Here is a 26,752-nt window from a genome sequence, read left to right on the forward strand (position 1 = left end):
ACTCAGATGAGAGCAATGGTGCCACACCTGCAGGAGGACCCAGACAAACCATGGGTTTATCTTGAGAACTATCAACTGCAACCAGCAACGGTGGGGGGAGTGGCTCTGGGTCCCAAGGAAGCGGATCCCGAGGAGAATTAGGGACCACCCGATCCTTGGGGTTTACTGGGAGGTGTGGATAAAGGGCACTTTAATGCGGGGAGTCACCACATGGCCTTCACTGATGAGCCACATTTGGGCCCCCCAGTGCGGGATGAGATACCCGAGCCGGAGAGATATCAGAAATGGTTTGAGGCAGGGCAAGCTAGAGTTGGTCAACTGTGGGTGCAAGGATGATTCATGGGGATCCAGGAGCTGGAGACTGGCTTGGGCATTGGAAGGCTGCCCGTGCGTCTATCTCAGGCTAAAAGGGGTCTTCACATCAGAGAAATGGAGGGAACTGATTCAAAGGGAGCGCATGCTGGTAGAGAAGGTGCTCGATACGCACACAGAGGTGAAGGGCCACATCTTGTTACTCTTTAGGGTGCTGGTGGAGACTTTTAGGGACACGTTCAAGGGACTCAGACAAAAGTGGGAAAGGGACCTGGGTCTGGGGTTGAATTAACATTTCTGGCAACTATTGAGAAGGAGGGCATTTAAGACATTGGCAGTCTGTCGGTATAAACTACACGGACTGAAGTTGCTACACTGGTGGCAAGATGACCCATTGTGGCTCCCAAGCATGTTTCCATCAGTGAATCCCCTGTGCTGGCATGGATGTGGGGATAGAGCAGACTATTGCCACATGTGGTGGAGATGCCCAAAGGTTCAAGTGGACTGCGCTTAGATCTTGGGATGGATCAAAGGGGTGGAGGGGAGGGAACGTGGTTTGGAACCCATGTTGATACTGTTTGGTTTGGACAATCACAAAGGACAATGGCATATCCTGCCTCATATGCCTCACTTTTTGTTGTTAGCCGCAAGGGCGTGCCTGGCGAGGCATTGGAAGAGAACAGAACATCCAAGCCTAAAGGAATGGTCAGACACAGCAATGGCTATTTATCTTATGGAAAAGATAACAGCGGCAATTCATGGGGGAAGTGCAAGGATGGAGGGGGAATGTCAACAATTTTGCACTAGATTGGGAATGCGAGTTGAGGGTGCCGTCACCTATGGTGGTCCTGCTCAGTCTCGGCCGAAGCAATCGTAGGTATAGGTTGTGCACCCTGTTTTGGTTATAATGTTTACTGGACAGCTCTTTGCGGACGTTATGGTGGGCTGGAAACTTCACATGCAAGATATCATGGGAACGTTTTGTGGGTAGGGTATATGGGAGGGGGAATAAGAACTGACCTAATATTTTTTGTTTGAAGAAAGCTAGTGTTTTAATCACCCTCCAGTCTTTCTGTGCTTTTTGCTATTGCAAAATCATTAAAATTCAATTTACAACAAAAAAGAAAATCGTTTAACAACATTAGATATTTTGTTTTGCTCTTTTAAATGACAATCTGAAAATGCCCAACTGGGGACCAATTAAAGGAGGTTTCTCTAATGTTATAGATATATGATATGATATTTTATTTGTATTGCGCTCATACACAAGTGTTTCACAGCGCAACGAGGCAAGGGAGGACAAAACAACAATCTTACTAGGCCCAGTGACATTGCGAATGCTCAAGTGCATGGGAAAGGGAAGGGGGAAAGTGCAAGGGAGAGGGGAGGAGTGGAAAGCGCTGAGCAGAGGATAAAAGCAACAACTGGTAATGCAGCTAGCAATGTGGCAAGTGGCAATGTGGCAATCAGACAAGGGGTGTCTGATAAGTGCAGGTAAGGGGCTGTAAGGATTACAGATACAGAGCCAAGTGCAAGGGTTGCCAGGAGGCAGTGCAGGTGTGTGGCTGGGTGGGCAGGGACCGGAGCCAGAAAATCTGAGGATAGCCAGGTGCCCGGTGCCGAAGCAGACAGATCAGCAGGGGAGAGGAAGAGCCAAGGCAGAAGCAAAGAGGAAGGTCTTCAGGCGCTTCTGGGATCGAAGATGGTTCTCCTCAAGTTTCAGAGAAGCAGCGAGGCTGTTCCAGAGGGAGCCCCCAGCCGAGGAAAGAGATCTACCCCAAACTTGTTGCTTGGAGAAGCGACTGACCCGGAGGGACATGGAGGAGCAAAGAGATTGAGTAGGAATGTATTTACGAAAGGAGAGTTGAAGGTATCATTGGAGCCAGGCCCCAGAAAGCCCTGTAGACAATGCAAATGGTCTTGAATGTAATCCTTGCAGCCACTGGGAGCCAATGAAGAGATTTCAGGGCTGGAGAGATACGATCCCAGGCCTTGAGGCAAAGGACAAATCTTGCAGTCCTGTTCTGGATGAGTTACAAAGGGCAGAGAGTAGAAGCATGCAGATTAAGAAAGAGGCTGTTGCCGTAGTCCAGCCTAGAGAGAACCAGAGCTATAGAGACAGTGAACTTCTCAGGGAAGGAGAGGAAAGGAAGAATACCTCTGAGGAGGTGCAGTTGGTAGAGAACAGAGTATGTGTCATGAATTGCATTCCGTTCCTTTATTTGTGGATTTACATTTGTATGCCCATGTTCGACCAGTGATTTTATTAACCCCAAGGATACAAATTTAAAATGGCAAGCTAATAGCTGGTGATAAAAAGTCACTTGCAACCCGAATTCTACAGATAAACACAGCACATCGTTTCATATTCGCCTAAAGCCAATTATCACTAGCCAATGGCTAGTGGAAAGTGCACATTTGCAATTTGTTAATTTAATTTCTTCCTTTAGACGTACAACTGGAGTATTAAAGGTAAGTTATTTCTAAGACCATGACTAATTATATTCCACATTAGCACAATACTACATACATTGTCCATGTGGACTATCAGAAAGAATGTTCGGCGTACATGCCAAGTTATTTGAGGAGTATTTGTACAACCAGTAAGTTTCTGGTACAATTTTGAATTTGGAATTCTGTCCAATCTGTGGCAAAAAAAGTCTGATGTTTACCTTCCTTTTCCCCCATATTAAAATGATAAACTGTTCACAGATAGAAGGGGTACTTACGCATTCCGCAGGGGGATTCTTGTGAACTGCCACCTGCCGCAGGCCTCCTTTCTGGCATGGTAAGCTAGGGCATACCAATCACATTGGAGGCTGGGGCGCTCTGCCACGTTCCCAGTTGTATGACGAGGCCACAAATCTTTCCACAGGCAGAGTGCTTTCCTTGTGGCAACGCAGGAGTGCGCTCGAGGGTCCCGTTACCTGCCCTTTGCAAACCCTCTCCGAGAGTGTCCTATTCCTTAGTGAGTGGGATTATTTAGGGTAAAGAGTGTAACTTTTCCTGGTTCCAGCGAGCTTTGATTTGTCATGGCCTTGGTTGCGACAGCACCCCACTCCTACATGCAGCCAGAAAACAAATGTTATAAGTCTTAACCAGCATCCAAACAGTCCAGCATCCTACAGCCACACGCGTATGCCGTGCTGCTTATGATGATCAAGTTATCCCTATAATAGGGAGAGGGGCAGTTCCAAAAGAGCAGACCCCAGGCAGCTCCATACAGCTTGCGCCCTTCAGCCACATGCTTACACTAACAAGGTTATCTCCACAGCATGGAGGGCAGGTCCAAAGTAGCAGGTAGCAGGGTCGGGTGCAGTCCACACGCAGCCCCAAACAGCCAGTGAACCTTCGGATATGTTATTTCATTGATGTTGTAGCGCATTTTATATAACCAGTTAGATCTTCGGATGTTAATGGGTATACTTAAAATCTTATTGTTGCAGCCGCCCTTTAGTTACCCTAAACAAAACTGTCTGCATCACCTTGGCATGTCCACCTGTAGAATTGCCTACAGTGATGTCAATGTCCAATGAAACTTAAGAAGGGCACTTGGCAATACGGTGTGCTACACCATTCAGCCAGATAAAATGATGCATTCTGAAGCCTCCCTGAAGTGGCAGGGTTGTGCAGTAACTTCAATAGAGTTCCTTAACCTTATTGCATGAATACAACGTGACCCCCTGCAAAATCTGTTTACAATGGTCAATGCTACCTCCGTGTGCCTCATGCTTGAAAATGTCTTTCTGGTTTGCATATAATGTGGCATACACAAAATAAGTTACCCACTTATGAATGGTACAAAGACCAGTGTTGCTCGATAACGGAGGCCAACCATTTGGGCATCCATGTCTTGTCCCCTCACCCATTTGGTGTTTTGAACCGTACTGTCCTATAGCTTGGTGAAAGGTGGAACTGGCAGGCTGTCTTCTGACACAGTCTTGATACCCCTGGTCTCAAGTCAGCCATATTGCATCATAAAACCTATATCTTTGCTCAGACCTCTGTTTAGATTGAGCATCAGAAAGTACTTGGACCCAATGTTTTTCTGCATGTGGTGTCTGCGATGCTACCTTTTGGAATAATCAGCTACACATACTGATGTGTTTGCCGATCGTGGGTTAAATTGTGCCCCACTGGTGTTTGCTGGCTCAGGACTGTGCATCTATACAGATGCATTCTTTCATGCAGACTCCTGGCACGACTAGCCAGCATACTTACCTTGTAGATTTTTCTGGAGCTGGATGAGATATATATTAATGGCTGATTTACCATTGCCTGGCCTCTGTATCTTTATTGTTCGGTTCAGTGAGGTTGATAAAGCAGATATGTTGGGAGGTTATGCATCTCCTAACCTCGCCTGGGTATGTTCCAGGTCTCATTTGCTCTTGATCTAGTGAAAATGCACTTCTGGTCACAGACTTTTCTAGATTTCTCAGTCGCTTGAATGCCATTAAGAGAATTTCCTTGACAAGGTCTCTCAAATTCTTATCTCTGTTGAATATCGGTTGTAGGTCTGTACACATTCTATTCTGTTAGTGCTGGATGATAAGTACCAAGAGTATTTGTTCCAGTATTCTCTATGCAGGTTCTCACCAGTATTCTCTATGCACAATCAAAATACCTGTGAAGTAGTCTGGCTGAGAAAGGGGGTGGGGGACAGAAAGGAAAGGAAAAAAAAGAGGGGGGAGAGAAGAGTGAAAAGAGGTGAGAGAGCAAAGAGGAGCGAGACAGATAGAGACAGAGGCACCAATAGGGACCAGACCTTTTTGGTCTCCTCAAATGGAGGGCAGCACAGAGAGTCAGTAATCAACACCACAGTAAATGCTCAAGGTGCAGAAATCAGCATTTCTGGTGACATTGTTTTATGGTTTTTAGTTTACAGTTGATATACCCATTCTTTAATGTATTGAAATATGTGTATCTGCTTTTATGGAAATGTTCTCTCTTTTCTGGACAAAAAATTGATTTGTATCTATTCATTATATTATGTGCAGCAAACCCATAACAGGAGATGCTAGCAATGCCCATTTTTGTAGAAAATAGGAGAGGTATTGAACAAGAGCATTGAAAGAAACTGTGTGCACATTCTAGAAATCTGTAAATGTAGTAAGGTATAAAAGAATGGAAATCCTGATATACTTGTGAAAATTACACACACTAAAAGCAAAGTGAATTATCTACGGAATAACATGCCTACAACCAACACTTGAGTGAGGTACTGTGTATTCCAAAAGGTACGAAGTAACTTGTTAAAACATAGTCCCTCATTTCAAATCGTTAAAAATTTTTTCTTTTAAAATCACAATCAGAAAAATGGATTTGGACGAATATTTAAGAAAATTCCAAATTTACCACACGTGTAATATCTATTACTATGGTGCCAACAGTTCTGTGGGACCAAAAGTAGCCCAAAGTATATGCCTGCGGTAAGCTAATCAGGATCTTTTAAGCAAAAGCTATACATCTGTAAGGTATGTTGGTCCCTATAATCATACCTCACATTTTCCCACAAGTTCGAGAACAGTATAAAATCATGGCAAGCAGGACTCTTTTTCATTCCTCTGAGGGGGTCAAAACAGCCATCAAAGAATGCAACCAACTAATGTTAACCTGCCAAGTACAATATCACATGCTTGCCAATTAAGGCCTCCATGTGTGACAGAAGGTCGGGAAACAGCCAGACCATCCTTGTGGCATTTTCATTAAACCACAAGGGTATGTATGTAACTCTCCTCTTCCCCCCCAACCTTTTCCACTTGAGCTAAAGCAGCTGGCTCGCTTTATGTTATAAGAATCCTTAACGTAAAATGCATTCTAAGAGATGAGAAAAATAATCATAACAAAATAAATGATTTACAATATGCCATGACGTTTCTAAAATTAATTACTATTTTACACAAATGTATGTATTTAACATATGCTTTATTCAGTGAACCTCAAGCAGGACTGTCTTGCACCATAAATTACAGTCTTGTGCGTAGTTCAAGGGTTCAGTCCTGTTTGCTCACGGTAAACTTCTATGTCCATTGAATCCTTAATGCAAATTATTTCGCTCAGATATGTCATCAAACCTAGATTTCTCTACAGAGGATGAAACTAACTTTGCTGGCCAGTCACACATTTTACAAATTAAGATGTCTTGGGTGACCAATAGTAAACACTACCCAGACATTTTAAAGCCAATGGGCCTCATTACGACCCCGGCGCTAAACCATGGTGCTATAAGCACCATGGTCCATGCCGGGGTCCGCCATGGTGAATGACAGAATTACCGCCCCATTCCAAGGTTGGCGGGGAGTAATTCCCCATTCACCATGTGCCCTTCCCCATTCCCATTTTTGCCCCATAGGGCTCAATGGTAATGGGGAAGGCTCCAAGTACGGTGCCGCAAATTGCGGCACCGTACTTAGCATCAAGGTCCCTTTGCGGCACCCTACTTTAACGCCTGCTAAAAGCAGGCATTAAGGTTGGGTCCCGCAAAGGGACCTCGTAATCAGGCGTTAAACCCTTAACGGCGCTGATACCTTTTTTACGGCGCTGTTAAACCCTTAACGCCAGGGTCGTAATGAGGCCCAATGTGTCTGGTGCTACAGGCAAGATCATTGTGTAAAATGTTTGGCAAATGTGTTCTTAATGTTCCACTTGAAGGTCAGTTAATCCTAAAATCAGCTACAAAGTATAATTCTGCCCCCCTATCACTGTAGAGAAGATCAACACACAATGTCTGATATCACCATGCTAAAATCCCTGCATCCAATTAAATCTAAATAGCGAAAAACCAGATTTGAAAATGCTGATAAAACTTGCATCCATGCTACTCTAGATTGCTGCAGTGCTCATAAATGCAGGGCTGCTTAATCACGAGAAGAGACAGTCTCCAATATCTGCCAGTAAAAAGGAGTGGATGCAAATCATTGTAGACTCTTTGATCACAAATCTGATGCAAAAGGTCAGTCATTCCTACTTGAAAACCTTAAACGGCTTGAGCAGACCAGTCTTAATGAAATTTCTCACACTAGAAGGCAAAAATAAATCAAAATATGTATTGGTGAAATAATAGATATTTACCTCAGCAGCGCCTTTCCATGACCGCACTGCATCATCGAGCTCTCTAGTCGGACTTGAACGGGATGCCCCTCCAGAAGCAGTCTTTCTTTCTTGTGCCACAGCTTCTGTAAAACATGAGTGTGCCACTGGCTGGACCTTCTGCAAAGCTTGTGACAAGAACTGGAAGTGGACATGCATAACAGTCAAGAAACATCGACCAAGCACCTACAAAAAAGAAGCAAAAAAAAACATATCCGTATATAAACAAACTGATTATAAACATTGCTTACTTTTTCAAAAAAACATTGGCAAGACAATTCTTTATGGGAAGACAGTTCATATCTAAATTAAAACAACATACATATTCTTCAGTTGATTAGACAAACAAATCAGACCGAACAATTAGCTTAACATATTATTTTCACTGATCCGCAACAATGTATTATAATGCCCTTGTACGGGTGTAGTTGATCTACCTCAGGCACACTTCCCATTTGATTGAAAATTGGAAATGTAAACTCCTTAGTAAATAACATAGAGGGACTTTTATTTGCAGTTTATCAGTTCATGGCATGTTTGTATATGGGAGAGTGGCCCCCTCAAGTCTTGAGGCAGAAAGGGCTTAATAAAAATTAAAACTGCTTAGACAGATAGACTATACTTGAACAATTTTCTTTCAGTTGCACAAGCATAAAAGTACATTCAGTTAAATAGAAATAAACATTGCAATCATAAAATTCATAAAGGAATGAGCATGTATAATTTGGGCCTAGACTGAGGATGGAGGCAATACATGGTCAAGAAGAGGAAAATAAGGTTAAAACGGTTATTGTAAAATCACTCACTGATTATAAACATTGCTTACTTTTTCAAAAAAACATTGGCAAGACAATTCTTTATGGGAAGACAGTTCATATCTAAATTAAAACAACATACATATTCTTCAGTTGATTAGACAAACAAATCAGACCGAACAATTAGCTTAACATATTATTTTCACTGATCCGCAACAATGTATTATAATGCCCTTGTACGGGTGTAGTTGATCTACCTCAGGCACACTTCCCATTTGATTGAAAATTGGAAATGTAAACTCCTTAGTAAATAACATAGAGGGACTTTTATTTGCAGTTTATCAGTTCATGGCATGTTTGTATATGGGAGAGTGGCCCCCTCAAGTCTTGAGGCAGAAAGGGCTTAATAAAAATTAAAACTGCTTAGACAGATAGACTATACTTGAACAATTTTCTTTCAGTTGCACAAGCATAAAAGTACATTCAGTTAAATAGAAATAAACATTGCAATCATAAAATTCATAAAGGAATGAGCATGTATAATTTGGGCCTAGACTCAGGATGGAGGCAATACATGGTCAAGAAGAGGAAAATAAGGTTAAAACGGTTATTGTAAAATCACTCACTGCAATAAAATAAGTACAAGACTAAAATTAATTGATACCAAATACAAACGGGTTTGTCTCAATATTTCAATATTAAAGATTCGGAAAACAACGTACGTACAATAGTTAAAGTATCGTGAGGAGAGAAACTTCTCACACCCTCGCCTTTCCTATAGTCACAAATAGCACAACACTATTTAGCCAGGATTTGCGCTCCAAGCAGCCATGCTCTGAATTTGTATTTGTGTTTATCTATATGTATTGCGCACCTAGCCCTTGGGCATCTGGGTGCATTGTTTCGGTTACATTAGTGCAAGGTTACAGTGAAAGAGTGCATACATAGAGCAGAAAGCAACGATATATACATTAAAGGCTAAGGAGCAGCTAACAAAAGCAGAACATTACATGAGCCAAATACAGTTATATACAGAAGAAGGCACTGTTTGGTTTGGAGGCTGGCTAGCTTCCGGAGAGGCAAGCCAGTTTTTGGTTTTAGTTTTAAATAATGTGAATGAAGGTTCAGATCTTAGGTTAGTAGATATGGAGTTCCATAATTTGGAGGCAAGGACAAGGAAGCTGCTGCCGCCGGATTTCTGCCGGCGGTTGTACCCGAGGATTAAGAGAGAGTTAAATTGGGCTGATCTAGTAGGTCGATTGGATTGCCTTTTGGTGAATTTGCACACCAGGTAATCAGGTGCTGAAATGGATAAGCATTTGGGTGTGAGGGTCAAGTTTTGAGTGAAATTCTGTTTGTGATTGATAGCCAACGGAAGTTACATCTGCTTCAGAGAGATGGTGAGATCTGAGTATGTTGGAGGCCGCACTGACTGTTATTTTGAAGGACCTGAAGATTGTTTAGTTTGCATTTGCTGGTCCCTAGGTAGAGCATGTTACAGTAAGCCAGTTTGGATAATATAAGCGCTCTGGCTTCAGTAAAGCAGCTTGCTGGGAAGAGGAATGGTCTGCTTGAATTTATTAGTTTACAAGTGTACGCTGTAGCTGAGGATGTAGTATTCGCTTGTTTCGTCAACGTTAGGGTGGAGTCAAGATGGACGCCAAGTGTTTGACATTTCTGGAGACTGGGATGATTATGCCGTCTATGGTGAATGAGTTAAAGGATGTGTCTAGTTTGTTTAGGTTGGAAGCCGGTCAGTAGCAGTTCGGTCTTCTCATCATTGAGGGAGAGGCCAGGTGTGGCCATCCATGTCTGGATGATGAGGTAGATTTTGTTCAGTAATGTGGAGTCCTTGTAGTTGCCAGAGATCGGGATGAGGACCTGGGTTTCATTTGCATAGTTAGTGTAGGTGACACCCAGGCAATCCAAATCATCAAGCAGTGGCTTGGTGAATATATTATGAAGTGTCAGTGACACGCAGGACCCTTGTGGTACTCCACATGTTACTGGAGCTAGGTCGGCCGCAGCTGTGGGAGAGAAGACTCATTGTTCTTTTGTCTAGAAAGTATTGTATCGAGGCAGTGGCTTTTTCAGAGAAGTGGAGTGAGGAGGTCAGGTGGTTGCATAGGACTTTGTGGCTAACTAGGTTGAACGCGGCTGATAAGTCTAGCAGCACGAGGAGAGTTATGTTGCCTCTGTCTTTATGGTCATCGATCTGTGTTAAGTTCTATTAGTGCGGTTTCCATGCTATGTCTGCTTCTAAACCCGGATTGTCTGAGGCCGAGGAGGTTATTTGTTTCAAGGTGAGCCTGTATTTTGTGGGATGTTTTTACCCATGAATCCAAGCCCTACCATAAAACTGTGCAGTACTGGCATGGAAAACATCATGATGGTCAGAACTCCCCAGAGTGCACAGGGAAAACATGAAGAATAGGCTGCCACCCATTTTTGCCTATGTTGTGAGCACAGGAGGGCACTGCCTAAAACCACCATTGGGCTACACACACAGTAGCCTGAAACCATTGGGAATGGCAATGCTGATTGCCAAAAAGCAACTCAGAACTGTGGGGAATTCATTTTCATATTCCCAAAAATGGTTGAAATACCGGTACTCACCACTATCAGAAAGCCGGCGTTTTAAAACCACCAGACTTTTGTGTAAAACTGAACAAATGAAACAAAACCAGGACAAGGAAAGACTTGCTAAGAGGTGGATACAATGTAAAACTATATTCTGAAATGACTTGAAGTAAGTCATTATTTAATGTATATGTAAACATTCTAAGTTTGATTTAAACTGGGAACAAAAAGTGACATTTAGCTGAAACCTGGCTTAATAAAACTGGATTCTGCCCGACAACTACCCCTGACAAGAGTTGAAACCTGCTCAGCCACTCTTCCCAGGCCTAGCTGCATCCTGCTGCCCCTTGCCAAAAGGAGTTGACGCCTCTCTGATTAGATTAGGGTTGGAGCACCTGGGAACTGGAAGGGACAGAACAATGCAACTTCCTTGACTCAGGCAAATGTTATATTGGGGGCGTCGTAAAGTGGCTTCCTCTTGGGAGAAACTGGGAGGGGCAGTGCCTCTCCTAGCAAGCTGAGCTTGGGGGAAGTGGATAAACCAGTTATTCCACCATGTGATGTGGGAAGCCACACCCCTTTTTGACCAGGGCATAATTTTAAAAAGATAGATAACTCATAGTGCGGACTGGTCAAAATTATAGAAGTAATATCATTATTCTTGTGATTTTTCTGTGCACATTTTAAGAGGTGTTAGGACCCTGTTGTATGTTCCTGGGGATAGTAGCGGAAAAAAGGTTGTTACTCCAAATGTCTGCATGTTAAAAATCTGACACTTTATCATCTGTAACCCATATCCCTGGTGCACATTTGTGTAAAATCTGGAAAGGTTTAGAGGTCGTTATCTGGATGAAAAGGGGAGAATTCTGTCATCAGTGGACACGACATTGTACAAAGACAGGGATCGGATGGTTTGGTGCTACAGAAAATATGTTAACTGGACCTATAATATTAGAAAAATGGTACATAGATAAATAGGTATTTGGGTCAGAAATAGTGTGTGCAATCTGTCAAGGGGAGGTTCCTCTGACCATAAAACCTACAGCATCACTATGACTCACATTTCCTTCCCCCAATCAAGGGAGAAAGGAGGAATTGGCCAATGATAAGTGAGAGGGGCAGGTTTAGTTATGACCAACGCACACACCCACTTTCCAAAACACATAAAAAGAGACTCCTGAGACAGGTAGAGACATTCAATTCCATTTGCTGCGGAGCATGCTGACCGATGACTTCACATCCAGAGATCCAGACTTCAAATCCATCAATCTCCAGAACCTGTAGCAGAAATTAACTCCAGAATTTGTAGCAGAGAGGCCTGAATGCACCAGCAGCATCCTCTTCAGCAGGCATCAAAACCAACCAAACTATTCAACAGCCGGGCGAGCTGTTTGAATTTTTGCCAAGAATTTTTGCAAGAACCTGTAGCAGTATCCAGAAAGCAGTGCTGTATCCGGAACCCGAGGGAACCACAAACCAGACCGTTGTGAGCAGATCCGGTGCTTGACAGACCCAGAGAGCAGAGCTGACCCAGATAGCCGGGACTTCAGAACCACCCGCCGGAAGTCCCGTCCAACCTGACCAGACCGTGACAAGGCCTATTTCAAATTGATATTGTGAGTACCTAGCAGCACTGTGCAGAACCAATCTCTTAGTTAAAATAATCTAATCCAAACTATTTTAACCTAAGTAGAACAGCCTCCTAGAAATCGTGTCATCTGTCATTTTTAGAGCTGCACAACTGTCACCTGTCAATACTGCAGCTGCAAGCTGTCACCTGCCATTTTGAGTTTTACTTTAAATCTGAAAATCTACTTTTATTAAATCGTCCGTATCTCCGACACCGTTTGGGCTAGGAACGTGGTTTAACTTTCATTTTGAAGCTGTGATTCTAGGCTTTCCAACAAACCAAGAACCACCTTATACTTTTTCCACAATCACGATTTACGCACTCGCGAAATTTACCGCGATTTGCGATTTTGGCTCAATTACTCCACTTGTCAAAATAGCAGCTCCATTCTTTCTTTTGTTTACCAACAAGCATCTCTCAATCACCCTGAACCTCTAGAGGGAATTAAAAGCAATTTTAGCACCTTTTCACTTCCTTGCAAACCACATTAAAGTAATTCGCCTGTGTTTAAAACTCATCCCCGTTTTCTCTAAGCTTGCTGGGGGAACTGGAACTGTGTATTGCATTATAAAGTGTGATTTGTGGGATTCTTGAAGACTGTGTGCTCTCCTTCCATTTCTTGTATTGCATAGGGGGGGGGAGTGAATTGTCAAAAGAAAAAGTGATCCTATTACCTTTTGCTAAAATCATAAGTTATTTCTGTACTGCATTTTATTCCACCTTGCATTTCCTTGAAACCATCAAGCATTTTCAGCTACCTCATCCTCTACACTACTCCTAAGTAACCAAATCAGTGCACCCCTGTAACATTATCCATTGTTGATCACGGTCATATTCTAAGTGTACTATCAGATATAATTTATTATAAAGTGTGATATATATATATATATATTGTTTAATTGTCCAACAAAAACCTTTTAAATTTGCAAAACAAACCTACTTCTTGGCTCAATGGGGTCAGGGGGATTCTAAGAGGGGGGTGTTATACAAGGGTTGTCATCCACAGTACTGAACTGGATATAAAAATACATCAATAAGGGGTTTTTCTCAGCATCCCAGACTAGGCATTGACTTAGCTGTAGTGTTGATTGAATATCGCTTACAAAAGTGGGGGCTCGGAGCCGGGATATTCTGGGTTAGATTTACCACTTGTGGAGATTAATACAGTGTGCCAACTGACCAGATACACATATCCGGTTAAATCACCACGCTGTGAAAGCATCCCTCAAAGGAACGCTCTAAGGAAACTGTCTGTTTTGCAAAATAAAATACAAACTTCTGTAAGTCAGGAAGGAACTCAAATTTCAGAATGACGACCTTGGTAGATATGAAAATAGCCAGAGAGCACTTCTTACATAAGCTATTTGTGAGAGGTGAGTGGACTCATCAGGACCAAACGGTCTGGTTGCAGGCAATCGCGCAACAGGTCACTGAAACAGGGTCAGATATATGGGGAGATCAGGGTCCCCACATGTGGCCCTGAGTGAACTATATATGGCCCCTAAAGCCAAAGATGAACATAATAAGATTGCCAGGATAGCGGCATATTTGTATCTATATATGGGAGCCATGCAGGACAAATGTGCTGAAGGCCAGGATCTGGCAAATAGGCAACAGATGGCGTTAGAAAAGGCCCACTCTGACCTGGTCTCTTCTGAGCAGAGGAGCCAGGAGTCAGAAAATGATAGTAGGCAGTATATCATTAAAATAAAAGAGGACATGTATACTGCAACAGGAAAAGACAGACCAGGATACCAGAATTCTGGCTTTGCAGAAGGAGCACCAAGACAGTTTGGACTCCTTACTGCAGAGCCAGAAAAAGCTGGAGCAACAGATCAATTTCAACAGGGCATGCACAGAGCAGGTAGCCACCCTGCAAATCCAATTAGACAAAGAGAAAGAGGAAAGCAATAAATTGATTTTGAAAGACCTGGATACCCAGGCAGAGTTTGATGAAGAACGCCAGAAAGCTGGTGCCTTTCAAAGGCAGAGGGACGACCTGGCGTCACAAATGCAGGCTCTTGGTCAGAAAAGGGATACCTTAGGCCAGGAAGTCTGCCATTTAAAAAGAAAAATTGAAGAAAATCACTTAGCCCTCCAGGGGCTGGGTGACCTCCAAAAAGAGCATCAGGGCTTGCTAGATCACACCAGAAGGGTGGAGGAGGCTCTGGCAAGAAAGGAGCAGGCCAGTAGGGATGGGACTGAGGAGGTAACCCTCCTGCAGCAGAGACTGGCCCAGTACTCCAGGACCAATCAGGAGGCACAGAGAGAAAATTAGGCTCTCTGTCAGCACAATGATAGGCTCCAGCAACAGGTAGCCATGCAGGAGAGGTTGATAGAGTCTAGTAAGGCCTTAACTGAGGAACTGAAAGAGCAGGCTCTTGCATTGCAACAGGAAGTAGGGGCGGATAGAGATGAGGTTCGCCGGGAAAGAGAAACTCCTGAGCATAACCTCAGGAGCCCTAGTACCAGAGGCCTTCATCTCTCCCAGTCCCTGGACTCTGCCACCCCCATGTCCCCTCGCGCACATGAGCCCAGGGCCACGGGGATGGCAGATTACTATCCAGCTAGAAGTATGGGGCTCATAGGCCAGAACCCCAGGAGAGTAGGCCCATTAAGGGCATCCTGAAAGCCTCTGCCCAGTTAGGTCAGTGGGGAGGGGGTACCCATCAAATCCTGGCAGCAAGGAGGGATCTGAAGACTCCTCTGAGCATTACAGGACACAGGAGACCAGGTCCCCACATTCTGCCAGCCATTCCCAGGCTCGCAGAATCCGGGAAAACCTGGAAGATCAGACGGGCACCTCTGGAAGCAGCGCTTCTGAGTCGGAGGATGAATGGACCAGGGTTACCCGAACCAAAAAGGCCAATAAGGCAAAAAGGGCCTTGCTTAAGGACCCATTGAAACAAACAAAGACAATAAGGAGTGTCATCACGCCTCATCATAAGAACGCCAAGTATTCTGTTTGGGAACACTTGGAGCTCTATGAGCAAATGATGGAGACTTTCCATTTGAAGGACAGCAATAGCTGCATATAGTACGTCAAATGGACCTTCTCACCAGAATACTCTAGTTTCTTTGCTTGAGGATCAAAACCATTCAAGGTGGTCCACATACAGGGCGGCCATCTTGAAACATTTTTCTGTGCACAGAAATCCTCAAGAGGCTTGCAAGGCAGCCTACAATTTGCAATGTGGGGAGGATCAGGCCCCACAAGAGTTTGTGCAAGAATTAAAGCGTGCTTTTGCGCAGACCACCAGAAGGGTGCGCACGGATAGCAGAGAATTTATCAATATGTTTTTCCATGCCTTACCCAAATACATAATGACCCAGCTCGTGAGAGATTTTCATGAGAAAAGATCTTTAGACTGGGTCATTGAACAGGCTACCCAGATCTATGAGTTGCAGAAGCCCATCGAAAATAAAAATAATGCGCCGAAAAACCCCAAAACCAACAGCATCCCTGCTGCTGCCAAGGTGGCGGAGGTAAAGGTTGCCCCCGTTTTAGATTTGGAGATGGGGGGGCCTAAAAACCTGCCTGCACCAAATAATTCACAGCCCAGAAGGCCCTCGGGCCAGTCACAGACAGGGGGTCGAGGAGGTAGTCCCACAAATGGGGTCCCCGCTCCCCTGACTATGTAAGTCCCCACTACAAGGGAAACCGACCAATCCTGGGTTATGTATGGACTCCTGCAGCCCAAGGGGGGGATCCAGCCAAGCACCTGAACCGGGGAACTTCCCTCCTAACTTCCCCGAGGAGGGCAGAAATTCACCAAATCCTGGGCAGAACTTTTTCCCCAGGTATCCACCCAATTTCCAGCCCCAAAATCATCCATCCTTCTTTCCCCAATTCCCTGAGCCCAGACAACCTAATCCGGGAGAGGGGAGGCCAAGGGTGGAGGAGTACCCAAATCTTCCCAATCTGGGGTATTACCAGAGAAGGGATAGCTATCCTTCCCGGGATCAGCCCAGGGGAGAAAATAGAGCCCCGTATCAGCCTGAGCGGGTTTCACAACTTGAGCGCCAGGTCCAAAGTATGGCACGAGATCTGGGTCACATACTGAGGGCGCAACAGAACCCTCAGATGAGCATGCCACCGCAGAATGCCCCAAACTCTGGACCTGGTGCTCCAGAACAATGACGGGGGCAGCACCCTGATAACCCACCGGTTCCCAGAGAGGAGGCACAAGGGGAAGGGGGGTGTAAAGCCTTGGAGGAAGCTTCCTTCCCAACTTGTAAACAGCCCCTGGAAAACCAGGAACCGGAAACAAAATCTCCTGCCCCTGAAAGCCTGCCTCCCAAGGCGCAGAGGGGGGGTAGGAGAAACAAAGGACCCAAACAGACCCACTTTGTGGAGGTGGTACCGGTCTTCCAATTTGAGGGAGAGGGATCCTCAGAAGATCCGGGGAAAAGGATCTTCTCCTTCAAAGATGGGGGAACTCCTCCCAAGGAAAAATGGGTCCCAAGGGATGCCAATTCAGACTGGGGAGATGTGGAGACTGAGCTACCGCCGCCCATCATCTCATCCCAGAACCGACAATACCAAAATCCCATGGGTCAAACCCATCCTGATGACTGCCTCCAAAAAGGGGGGGGCGGCGCAGAACCCGAAACCATTTCCAGTTGCCAACTTTTTCTTTCAGATTCCCCTGGCTCGTCACAGAATTCTGCCCAAATCTCTTCGCTAGCAATGTCCGAAACCAGAAAGTTAGCCCACCAGTTGTCCAAAAATGTGCATTATCTGTGCGCTCTTGAGGAGAAGGAGGGAAGATATTATGCCCCGGTACAAGTACAGGGGCAGGGTACAATTTCGGCACTGGTGGACACTGGATCCCAAGCTACCCTTCTGTCCAAAAGGGCCTTTGATGAACTAAATGCAGGAAGGGGGAGAATTACTGTATTCCTCTCACCTCTCTTCCTGGACAACTGCAGAACTTTTACGGGAAGGAAATTCCCGTCGAAGGGACTGCAGACTTGGACATTAAAATTGGGCGACACAAGGTGAAACACCCGGTCATAGTAGTGACTCCAGAGGGCACCCTTTGTTTACTAGGGAATGACCGCCTGAGAAGGTTGTCATCCCTAATAGATTGCGTAAACAAGGTCCTCTGAACCCAGACTAGCCGACCAATAAAATTAAAACAGAGTGTCAACCATGTTAGTTTAAACGGCACATGCCACATGGTTGAACAAAAATCTGACCAAGTAGAATTTCACTTCCAGAACAACCAAATTCCAGACGTGACAGTAATAGCAGTAGGACAACAGACTGGTGATGGTGGGTCCTTTCTATTTCTGAAAATAACCTTTACTAATCCACAATCAGAAACTCCCACTCCTATAGTCCAGAAAGATGTGAAATCAGCTCAGAGCCTGGCTGGTATTCAGCAAATTGGAGAGCAGTTGTTCATCCCTGTTCAGTTAAATGATGGGAAGGACTCTGTTCTCGCTCGAGTGTGTGTGAACAACGGTAAGAGCTTCATCAGCGAAGCCATGTTCCGCCAACTCCCAAAAGATCCAGCCATTCCCACATTCAAACTGATAGACAAATGGGAAATGGACCTGGAAGCACCTAATTCCAAACATCTCCTGCCAAGCAGGTGCATGCTCAAAATCTCCATTGGCAACAAGAGCATAGTCCATAATTGTTGGGTCGTGCGAGACGTCACTGCCGCATTTTACTTAGGCAGTGACATTCTCAATCGCTTTGACATTAGTTTGGACCTAATAAACTTCAAAGCTTGGTCCTGATTAGCGGATAATCCCATGGGCTTTGATGATCCAGAAAAAGCATTTAGGTCAGCTCAATTGCTACCTTATGCAGTTGAAATTCAGATCAAAGAGGAAGTCACCATCCCAGAAAGGACCCGACAATTCTCCCTGGAAGTGAAAGTTAAAAGAGGACAAAAATTGAAAAACCCTGATGCTTATATACATCTAAATGCTTCTCTCCAACAGCAAGGGTTGGGGGTAAACCCAACACCATTAGTCAACATAGAACATGACACCATTCCAATAGAGGTGGATAACAGTGACTTACAGAGTATTACTCTAGCCGCAGGCACCATCATTGGAATGGCGGTTGATGACCGACATTTCTCCATTGATTTCGGAAATTAACTGTTAGGACCGATCCCCAAGGACTGTTTTGACAGTGACAGTGAGGACAATGCAACACCAGACAAGATTTTCACCCGGCATGGGGGGAACTTCCCGGTGTACACTTCTTGCCCTTATGGTAAGGAAGATGTGACTTGTGACTTCAGAGGGGACGAGGTGATTTTCCAGGTCCATGAGGGCTGCCTTTCCCACCTGAAGCCTCCAGTCCAAATCAGCACTCTGACCAGGGATTTTTCCACCCAGCTGGAGGAGGCCGCTGAGATAGCCAAACCAGAAGCCTTTCCAGGCTTCAGGCAGATGGTGGAGGAGAGAGTCAACCTAGCTGATGCCTGTGTGACTCTGGAACAGAAGCAAAATTTGAAACAAGTTTTCTTGGATTTCCAAGATCTCTTTGCGGTAGACTCATATGACTGTGGTCGCACCGACATCCACACCACAACAATTCCCACGGACCCTGGAATGACTCCAGTGTTTGTGAAGCAATATCGTTTGCCTCTCGCATCCATGGAGTCCCTTACTGAAATAATTAAGAACCTTGAGTCCCGGGGAATAATCTGTCCAGTACACAGCACCTTCAATAATCCGGTGCTGGGAATATTGAAGCCAAACGGCCAGTGGAGACTCTGCCCCGACCTTTGGGAGCTCAACAAACGGGTCCATACTTCCCGATGGCCTCTTCCCTACATTGACCAAGGGCTGGCCCAGATCCAGGGGTCACAAGTATTCACTGCAATAGACCTGACCAATGGATACTGGACCGTGCCTGTCAGTAGGGAGGACCAATACAAACTGGCTTTTACCTTTGGAGGCCAGCAGTACACATGGACCCGGACTCCCTTCGGATACCTCAACTCCGGCAATGAATTCAACATTTTCCTACATAAGGCCATGCCCGACCTGGGTGCGAGGGGTAACCTGGCTTATGTAGATGATGTCCTCATCAAAAGTTCATCTGTGGAGGAACACATAGCGGAGATCCGTTATGTTCTGACACAGTTGAGGGCCGCCGGAGCAAAACTTTCCTTTCAGAAAGCACAGTGGTGTAGAACCCGTGTTAATTTCTTGGGGCATGAGATTACTCCTCAAGGTCTCTGTCCCAAGGAAAAGAAAGTGGAAGCACTCCAGAAACTGAAGGATCCCACAACTCTGCGGGAACTAAGGAGCCTCCTTGACTGACTAATTACAGCAGAAAATTCATTGAGGGCTACGCCGAGATCACCAGACCCCTGATTCATCTCTTGAAGGGGGGCGTCAAGTGGGAATGGGGTCCAGAACAATCCGAGGCAGTAAGACAACTCAAGAGAAGCCTCTCACAAGCGCCTTGCCTAGCTTACCCTGTCAGAAACAAGGAGTTCTTCCTGGAGACAGGGTTCTCTAATACGTGCTTGACGGCAGTATTATACCAAAAGCATGACAAGGTCAATAAAGCAATCTCCTATGCGAGCAAAACTTTATCCTCTGTGGAGGAAAAATTCAACGATTGTGAGAAGGCACTCCTGGCAACGGTGTGGGCATTGAAGAATTACCGTCCGTTTATCCAGGGGGAACACATCATAGTAGAGACTCCACACCAGCCTCTGCAATATCTCCAGAGTGACAGAATCCGGGCCGGAAATGTGAGTAATTCCTGAATTACTTCCTGGATTCTGTCAATGCAAGGCTTTCCTGTGGAGGTCAGATATGGCCAAAACAAGAAGAGTCACCTCGCGCAAGGTCTGGCTGACTTGCATGATTGTGCCAGAGAAAACTGTCTCGAGGACGAAAGTCTAAAAATCAAGGACAACATGGAGGCATACCTCAATTCCCCACACAAAGTCTTTGAAGAAGACAAGTGTGAGGGAATGCCCACTGTCTATGTGGATGGATGCTCGTACCATGTTGACAACAACGGGGAGAAAGAACTGGTGGCCGAAGTAGGCAATGCATGGGTGAATGAGTCCCCAGAACCCTCCGCTGGATACAAAATTGGTCACCGAAGTAGTCAGGTGGTAGAATTGATGGCTGTGCATCAGGCCATCCTCACTGCTGTCCAACATCAACTCCACGAACTGGTTATAATCACAGATTCGGATTATGTACGGAACGGGTTCGTGGAGCACCTGGTAAATTGGAAAACCAGAGGCATGTTATGTGCTAATAACAAACCCTTGAAACATGGGAAGCTAATCCAAAACATTGATGATCTGGTCACATCGAATGGGATGACCATCTACTGGAAAAAGATCAAGGGTCATTCCAAAGTAGAGGGACCAAACAAAACTGGAAATGACTTAGCTGATCAGCTGGCCAAAACTGGGGCCATCCAAAGGGATCTAATAGAAATAGAGTCCCTGTTGGGGGAAATCCAGGTCACTGCCATTTCTACGTCCCAGACCAATGCTCACAATGATCTTTCAACTGCACAATGGAGTAAGGAGACCCCTGATGCTGATTTGATTACAGCTCAGAAGGGGGATCCAATCATTGGTAAGTTTTACCAACACATTGAGGACCCTGAGAACTTTCCCCAGACGGATACAGATTACATTGGGAAAGAGGACCTAAGAGTGTTGATGAAATGTCCAAAAAGGTTCAGAATCCAAGACGGTTTGTTGGTAAGGAAATCCCAAGCTGTCCATGATCAGTGGGTGGTTCCTACCTCATTCCGAAGCCTGATGTTAAGTCACGCCCATGATGCGGCCACCGCCGGTCATAGGGGGTTTCACACAACACTGGAAATCTTAAGAGAGGTTGCATACTGGCCACACATGGGGCAGGACCTCGACCAATACTTGAAGGGGTGTCTTGCATGTGCACAATTTCAGCCATCATCCCTCACACACCGTGCGCCTCTCCAAAAGAGGGGGATGACACTGCCATGGTCAGATTTGCAAATCGACTTTGTAGGCCCTGTAATTCGCTCGTCTAGAGGAAACAAGTACATGTTGACCGTTACATGCTTGTTTACTAAGTGGGTGGAATGTCTCCCGGCCCCAAACTGCAAGGCAGAAACAGTAGCTGCCCTGATGATTAACCACATCTTTTCCCGTTTTGGTCACCTCAAAGGATTGAGTCAGACAGAGGTAGCCACTTCACCAGTGAAGTAATGACAAAGATGTGGGAGATACTGGGGTAAAAAGGAAGCTACATATTGCTTACAGGCCAGCTTCTTCTGGAGCAGTGGAGAGATACAACCGAACCATTGTGAGCCAAGTTGGGATATCCGATTACCTCTGGTCCCAACGGCCATCAGATCTACCCCTTCATCTGCAACTAAAATGTCACCATTTGAGTTGATGACTGGACACAAGATGGTGCTTCCACTGCATCTGCTCTACAGGACCCAAGAGCAGCTGATAGATGCCTCCACAACTCATGAGTATGTGGAGAATTTAAGGAAACACCTTCAGCATGCTTTTGCCTATGCTCAGCAGAATCTAGAAAGATCAGCTGATAGCATGAAAACCCACTACAACCTGAAGACCACCGGGAAGGAATATACTGTGGGGTACCGGGTCTATCTATACAATTTCCAAAGGAACCAGGCCAAACAGCGAACATTTTTGCCTACATGGAAGGGACCGTTTGAAATTATAGACAAAATCTCCCCTGTGGCCTACAAGATCCGCATCCCCAAAGGAGGTTTGGCAGAGGGGGAAGACAAGTGGGTCCATATAAAATCAGCTAAAGTGTTGCCATCCCAGACACACTCTGCAACAACTGGAGGAGTCCTCTGCAATACCAGAGGGGACTGCTCCAGAGTAATTCAATTCCAACCCTAAAATATCCCACATATAGTCTCTAAAATATTATGATTTCGAAAAAAATGTCTTATAATTGTATCTTGTTTTGGTTAAAATAAGAACGCAAATGTTTTGACTATAAAATGTATATGCAGAAATGTCTAGGAATGTGTATTGCCGCTTTGCTTTATCATCCTAGGAGAGATGAAACCATGGAGACTGACCAAGGAGGACGACTGGGGACCGGGAGCAGAGACCTGAGGGGCCCGGGGTACCGCCCAATCCTCCCATCAGGACCAGCAAGGAGAACTGATTGATCGACTGGAGGGAGGAAAAGATGGCGAACATCCCAGATCTTGCAAGTTCCATCAGTGAAAGGACAGAATGGCCACCGCAAGAGGGGGGGGGGGCTTGTGGGATGTTTTCTTTAGCTTTGTGTATTTAGCAATAATCAAAAAGAAAATAAAGCAGTGGTCTATCCTGCCCCTGTTTGACCTAAACCCCGCCTGGAGAGAAGTAATCACATTTTTGCAGTCCGCCCACTCTTGTAGTAATTTAAGTATTAGTTTACCAAAGAGCTTACCAACTCCATCCAAAAGAGAAATGGAGCAGTAGTTGGCTTGAGAATCTCTGCCACCCTCTTTATAAATGGGTACAATTATTGCTCTATGCCAGGATGCTGGGATCCCACTGCTGCGGAGTATAGCGTTGAACAACTTGCACAAGACTGGTACCCATATCCCAACCTCATCTTTGAAAAGATCTACTGGAATCAGATCTGGGCCTGTTGCTTTGTGATTGCTCGAGTAATTAAGTTCGACCACCACATCTCCAACAGAAAATGAAAAAGTAGCTGGGGTTATGGGTTTGTAAACTACAGAGCTAGGGACAGGTTGGGTATCATCTTGGTAGAGGTTAGAGAAATGGGTACGCCATTCTGTCTCATCAATATTGCATAGCATCTCTATCCCCGTTCAAATTCTTCTCAGTAACTAGCTTCCAGAAGGAACAGGCACCCCTAGATTGCAGGGTACCATGTAACCTGCCCATTGCTCAGATGCAAATTCTTTTTTTTCCCTCCCAGTTAGCTCTTTATATTTCAATCTTAAACCCTGTGGACTATTAACAATTCTTGCCTGATAGGCCACTGAGGACCCAACCTTTCTAGAAGTGGTGACAGGTGAATCAGGTTTGAGCTGAGCCCAAATGTACAGGGGCTCTATATGTGCTGGCTTGAATCATGTTGCCATGCGAGGGTTAACCGCCCTTGTGAGGATTGGCTTAAGCAGGGAAGGCTTGATACCCCTCTGGATGGACTGTAAAATGGGGATGAACTTATTGGCGGACATCTTGTCACCAAGAATGTTCTCCACAAAGTCCTTGTCCACCTGGGGGTCAATAATTAAGTGTTGGGTAGTCTATAGCCGCAGCTCGGTATCTGATTATCTACTGGAGAGTCGGCCACGGGCTGATCTTGGTGGTCAGGCGACTGGATGACAAATGTAGTCATCCTACTACTGGTCTACTACTGGTCTTGGCTGGATTGATCTCCCTGGTCTCCGAGAGAGCTGGGATCCAGAGGCACTGAGGGATCAATATCATTAATGACCTTAAAGGGGTCTTGATAAAGGGAGGATGGCGGGCCCTGGACAGAAGTGCTGGGCTGCAAGGTGTCAAGATGTAGCTTTTTGGCAGGGGGTTGGTGCTTGGCAGCGCCCATCTGAGAGGAGTCCCTAACAGACCTAAGTTCTCTAAGCAGGACATCCACTTCATTATTCTATTGTAATGTTTAGGGGTCCCCTCAGTGGGTATTGGAAACACTGAGGGGTAGAAGTGTGTTAAGAGGGTGTCTGGTCTTTGTGCTGCAAATACCCTTTGAGTGTATCTGCAGGGGAGGAGGAACCAGCAGACTGAGAGACAGTGGGCAGGAGTGGCAAAGGCGTCGAGGATTTAACTAATTTCAACAGCTTTGTCTTTCGAAGGGAAGCAGGGACATTTCTTTATAAGTTCTTGCATTTTCGGCATAGACTTGGGGGATGCCGATGCGCCTTTCGGTGCACAAAAGCATGGCCTTTTGTTTGAGGTGCCTAAAGCAGGTTTCAACACCAGTTCCGGAGGCCTGCCCTTCGGCGAAAGCGTGAGCATTGACCCAGAGGACAGGGAAGTTTTAGAGGCCTTCTCTGCGGACACCGCGTGGGCTTCGACGGTGCGCCATAAGTTGTGTGTTTAATGTTTTTGGAAGTGTGTGCGTCTGGGCTGCCGGGCGTAGTCTCCGTCACAGAGCCGCATGCCTGCTTAGTGGAGTCGGGGGCCCGCACATGGGTTTACGACGAACCTCGGTCACCTTCAGCGTCACTAGGGACGCCCATACTTCCCTCACTGGATTCCACCGTCACGTCAATGGAGGCTTTGGCCTCCATTGCGCGGACAGTCCAGCGATTGGTCCAGCACTCTTTCAGTCTTAGGATGGAAAGGTTTGGGTGATCTTTTTTGGGTGAGCCCAAGGAAGACAGTAGTTGCACACTCGGTGCGTATCCTTCCAAGGGAACTTCCTATTGCAGGTAGGACAGAATTTAAAAGGGGTATTTTCCATAGTAAATGGAAAGGGCAGTTTATGATGCAGCGGCAACGGGCGGACTGTAAAGGATAGAAAGAGAAAGTCTATGAATAAACTTTAGATAATCAAAGGCATCAGCTTGAACGGAACTCTGCAATTAGCCAGACCACAATGGTGGAAAGAAACAATTTGAAATACCTCGACGTGTGAAGGACCGTGGGTACAGTAGACTTCACACTAGGCATAGTATAACTAACACGCCCAGTAAAAGTTTTTTTTTAAGTTTCGAAAAGAAGTCTTGTAAATACTCAGCAACTACCACTAGATGTCAGACTATGCAGAGCATGTGATCTAAGCAGATCTAGAACCCTCCGAAATATATACATGACATGCATTACTCACCATAATAGCATTCCTGATGGTTGTATCTGCTTAAATTCACATGCTGTGCATATAATCTGACATTTAGTGGTAATCGCAGAGTAGTGCATCTTACTTTCGAAGATTGAAAGGGGACGTCGACATGGGCATAACTGTAACACTATCCTTAACGTGATGTGCAGTGTACCCAAAATCGCTCGCTCGTCGAGGTCTATATGGTTGGGTTTTTTCTGCCGTGAGGGAGTCTTATAAACCATGTGAGCGAGTACAGAAGAGAGAAGGAGTAAGAGGTCTATGTTCCTTCTACTCCATGAGGGGAGGAACAGGGGGTGCATGTGAATCTAAGCAGACAGAATCATCAGAAATGCTATTACAGCGAGTAATGGACGTCTTCTGATGCTTGTGAAACTGCTTAGAATCACATGCTGTGCATATACCAGCGAGCAGTACCCAGAGATGATGGTGGGATGTGTGAAGGAACAGTAGCAAGTAGCAAAGAGATGTCTTAGCACCGCTTGTCCCACCTGAGAATCAGACCTAGAGTGTGTATCTAAGCCGTAGTGTTGTGTAAAGGTGAGCATAGAACTCCAGGTTGCTGCTTTGCAAATGGACCCAGGAGGAACATTTGCAATGAATGCTATGGTAGCCCCTGTGCACCAAGTAGAGTGTGCTCTAGGCGTGAAGGCAAGATCTCTCTTGGCAGGAGTGTAACACAGTGTGATGCAGTTTACGATCCACTTGGAGATAGTTGATTTAGAGACAGGGTCCCCTTCGCTGCCAGCTGCCACTGAAACTAAGAACTGGTTTGTTTTCCTTAGCAGCTTTGTTTTTTCCAGATAGTAGATAACCACTCTCCTCACATCCAGTGTGTGTAAGCTTCTTTCCGCCACTTTAGTGGGGTTCTGGAAAAAGGTTGGTTGTTCTATGGATTGGTTTACATGGAACTTTGAGATAAATTTAGGCACAAAGCATGGGTGTGTGCGCAAAACCACCTCATCTTTGTGAATAGTGACAAATGGGTCCTGAACTGAAAGGGCCTGCAGTTCACCAACTCTCCCTATATAATATGGCGTCCTGGTGATCCCTATTGCCAACTATGACATGTAGTAGCCTGCGGATATTATCACTGGAGTTTCTACCATTTATAAATCATGTTTGGTCTTTGTGGTAGGATGCTCTCTATTCTGTGGGCTATGCATTTCGCCAGTATTTTGGCATCTGAGTTTATTATCGTTATCGGTCTGTAGGACCCGCATACTTCAGGATCCCCCACCCCCTTATCAAAAACTATGATGTTGGCCGCTAGCATTTATTTTGGGAGCCGGTATTGGGTCCGCATTTCTTGGAAGACTGCTTCCCGTTTCAGAGCCAGTTCCTCTGCCATGTTTTTATACATATCAGTTGGTATCCCGTCGGGGCCGGCGGCCTTACCGTGGGATAGTGATGGAATTGCTTGTGTTATTTCCACATATATAATACGGGCATCAAGTTTGTCAAGCGTGTCTTTAGCTATTTTGGTGATGGTCTAGAAAGGCATCAATGGCCTGGGGGAGAATGTGTTTGGTGGCATGTACAATTCTCGATAAAATTCTGCAAACCTAGCGTT

General features: G+C 45.3%; 1 protein-coding gene across 6 annotated transcripts in view; it reads right to left on the reverse strand.

Moving 5' to 3' along the window:
• GARRE1 (granule associated Rac and RHOG effector 1) overlaps positions 1-26,752 on the reverse strand; it is a 1,148,859-nt gene that overhangs the window by 1,022,194 nt on the left and 99,913 nt on the right. For all 6 annotated transcript variants that reach the window (XM_069639445.1, XM_069639428.1, XM_069639448.1 and 3 more), the window contains one exon: positions 7,384-7,587. In XM_069639445.1, coding sequence (XP_069495546.1) covers positions 7,384-7,587 — 204 coding nt within the window. The remainder of the gene's footprint in view (positions 1-7,383; positions 7,588-26,752) is intronic.

This window comes from Ambystoma mexicanum, chromosome 1q, assembly GCF_040938575.1.
Source record: "Ambystoma mexicanum isolate Mex_15411 chromosome 1q, UKY_AmexF1_1, whole genome shotgun sequence".
Classification (NCBI taxonomy): domain Eukaryota; kingdom Metazoa; phylum Chordata; class Amphibia; order Caudata; family Ambystomatidae; genus Ambystoma; species Ambystoma mexicanum.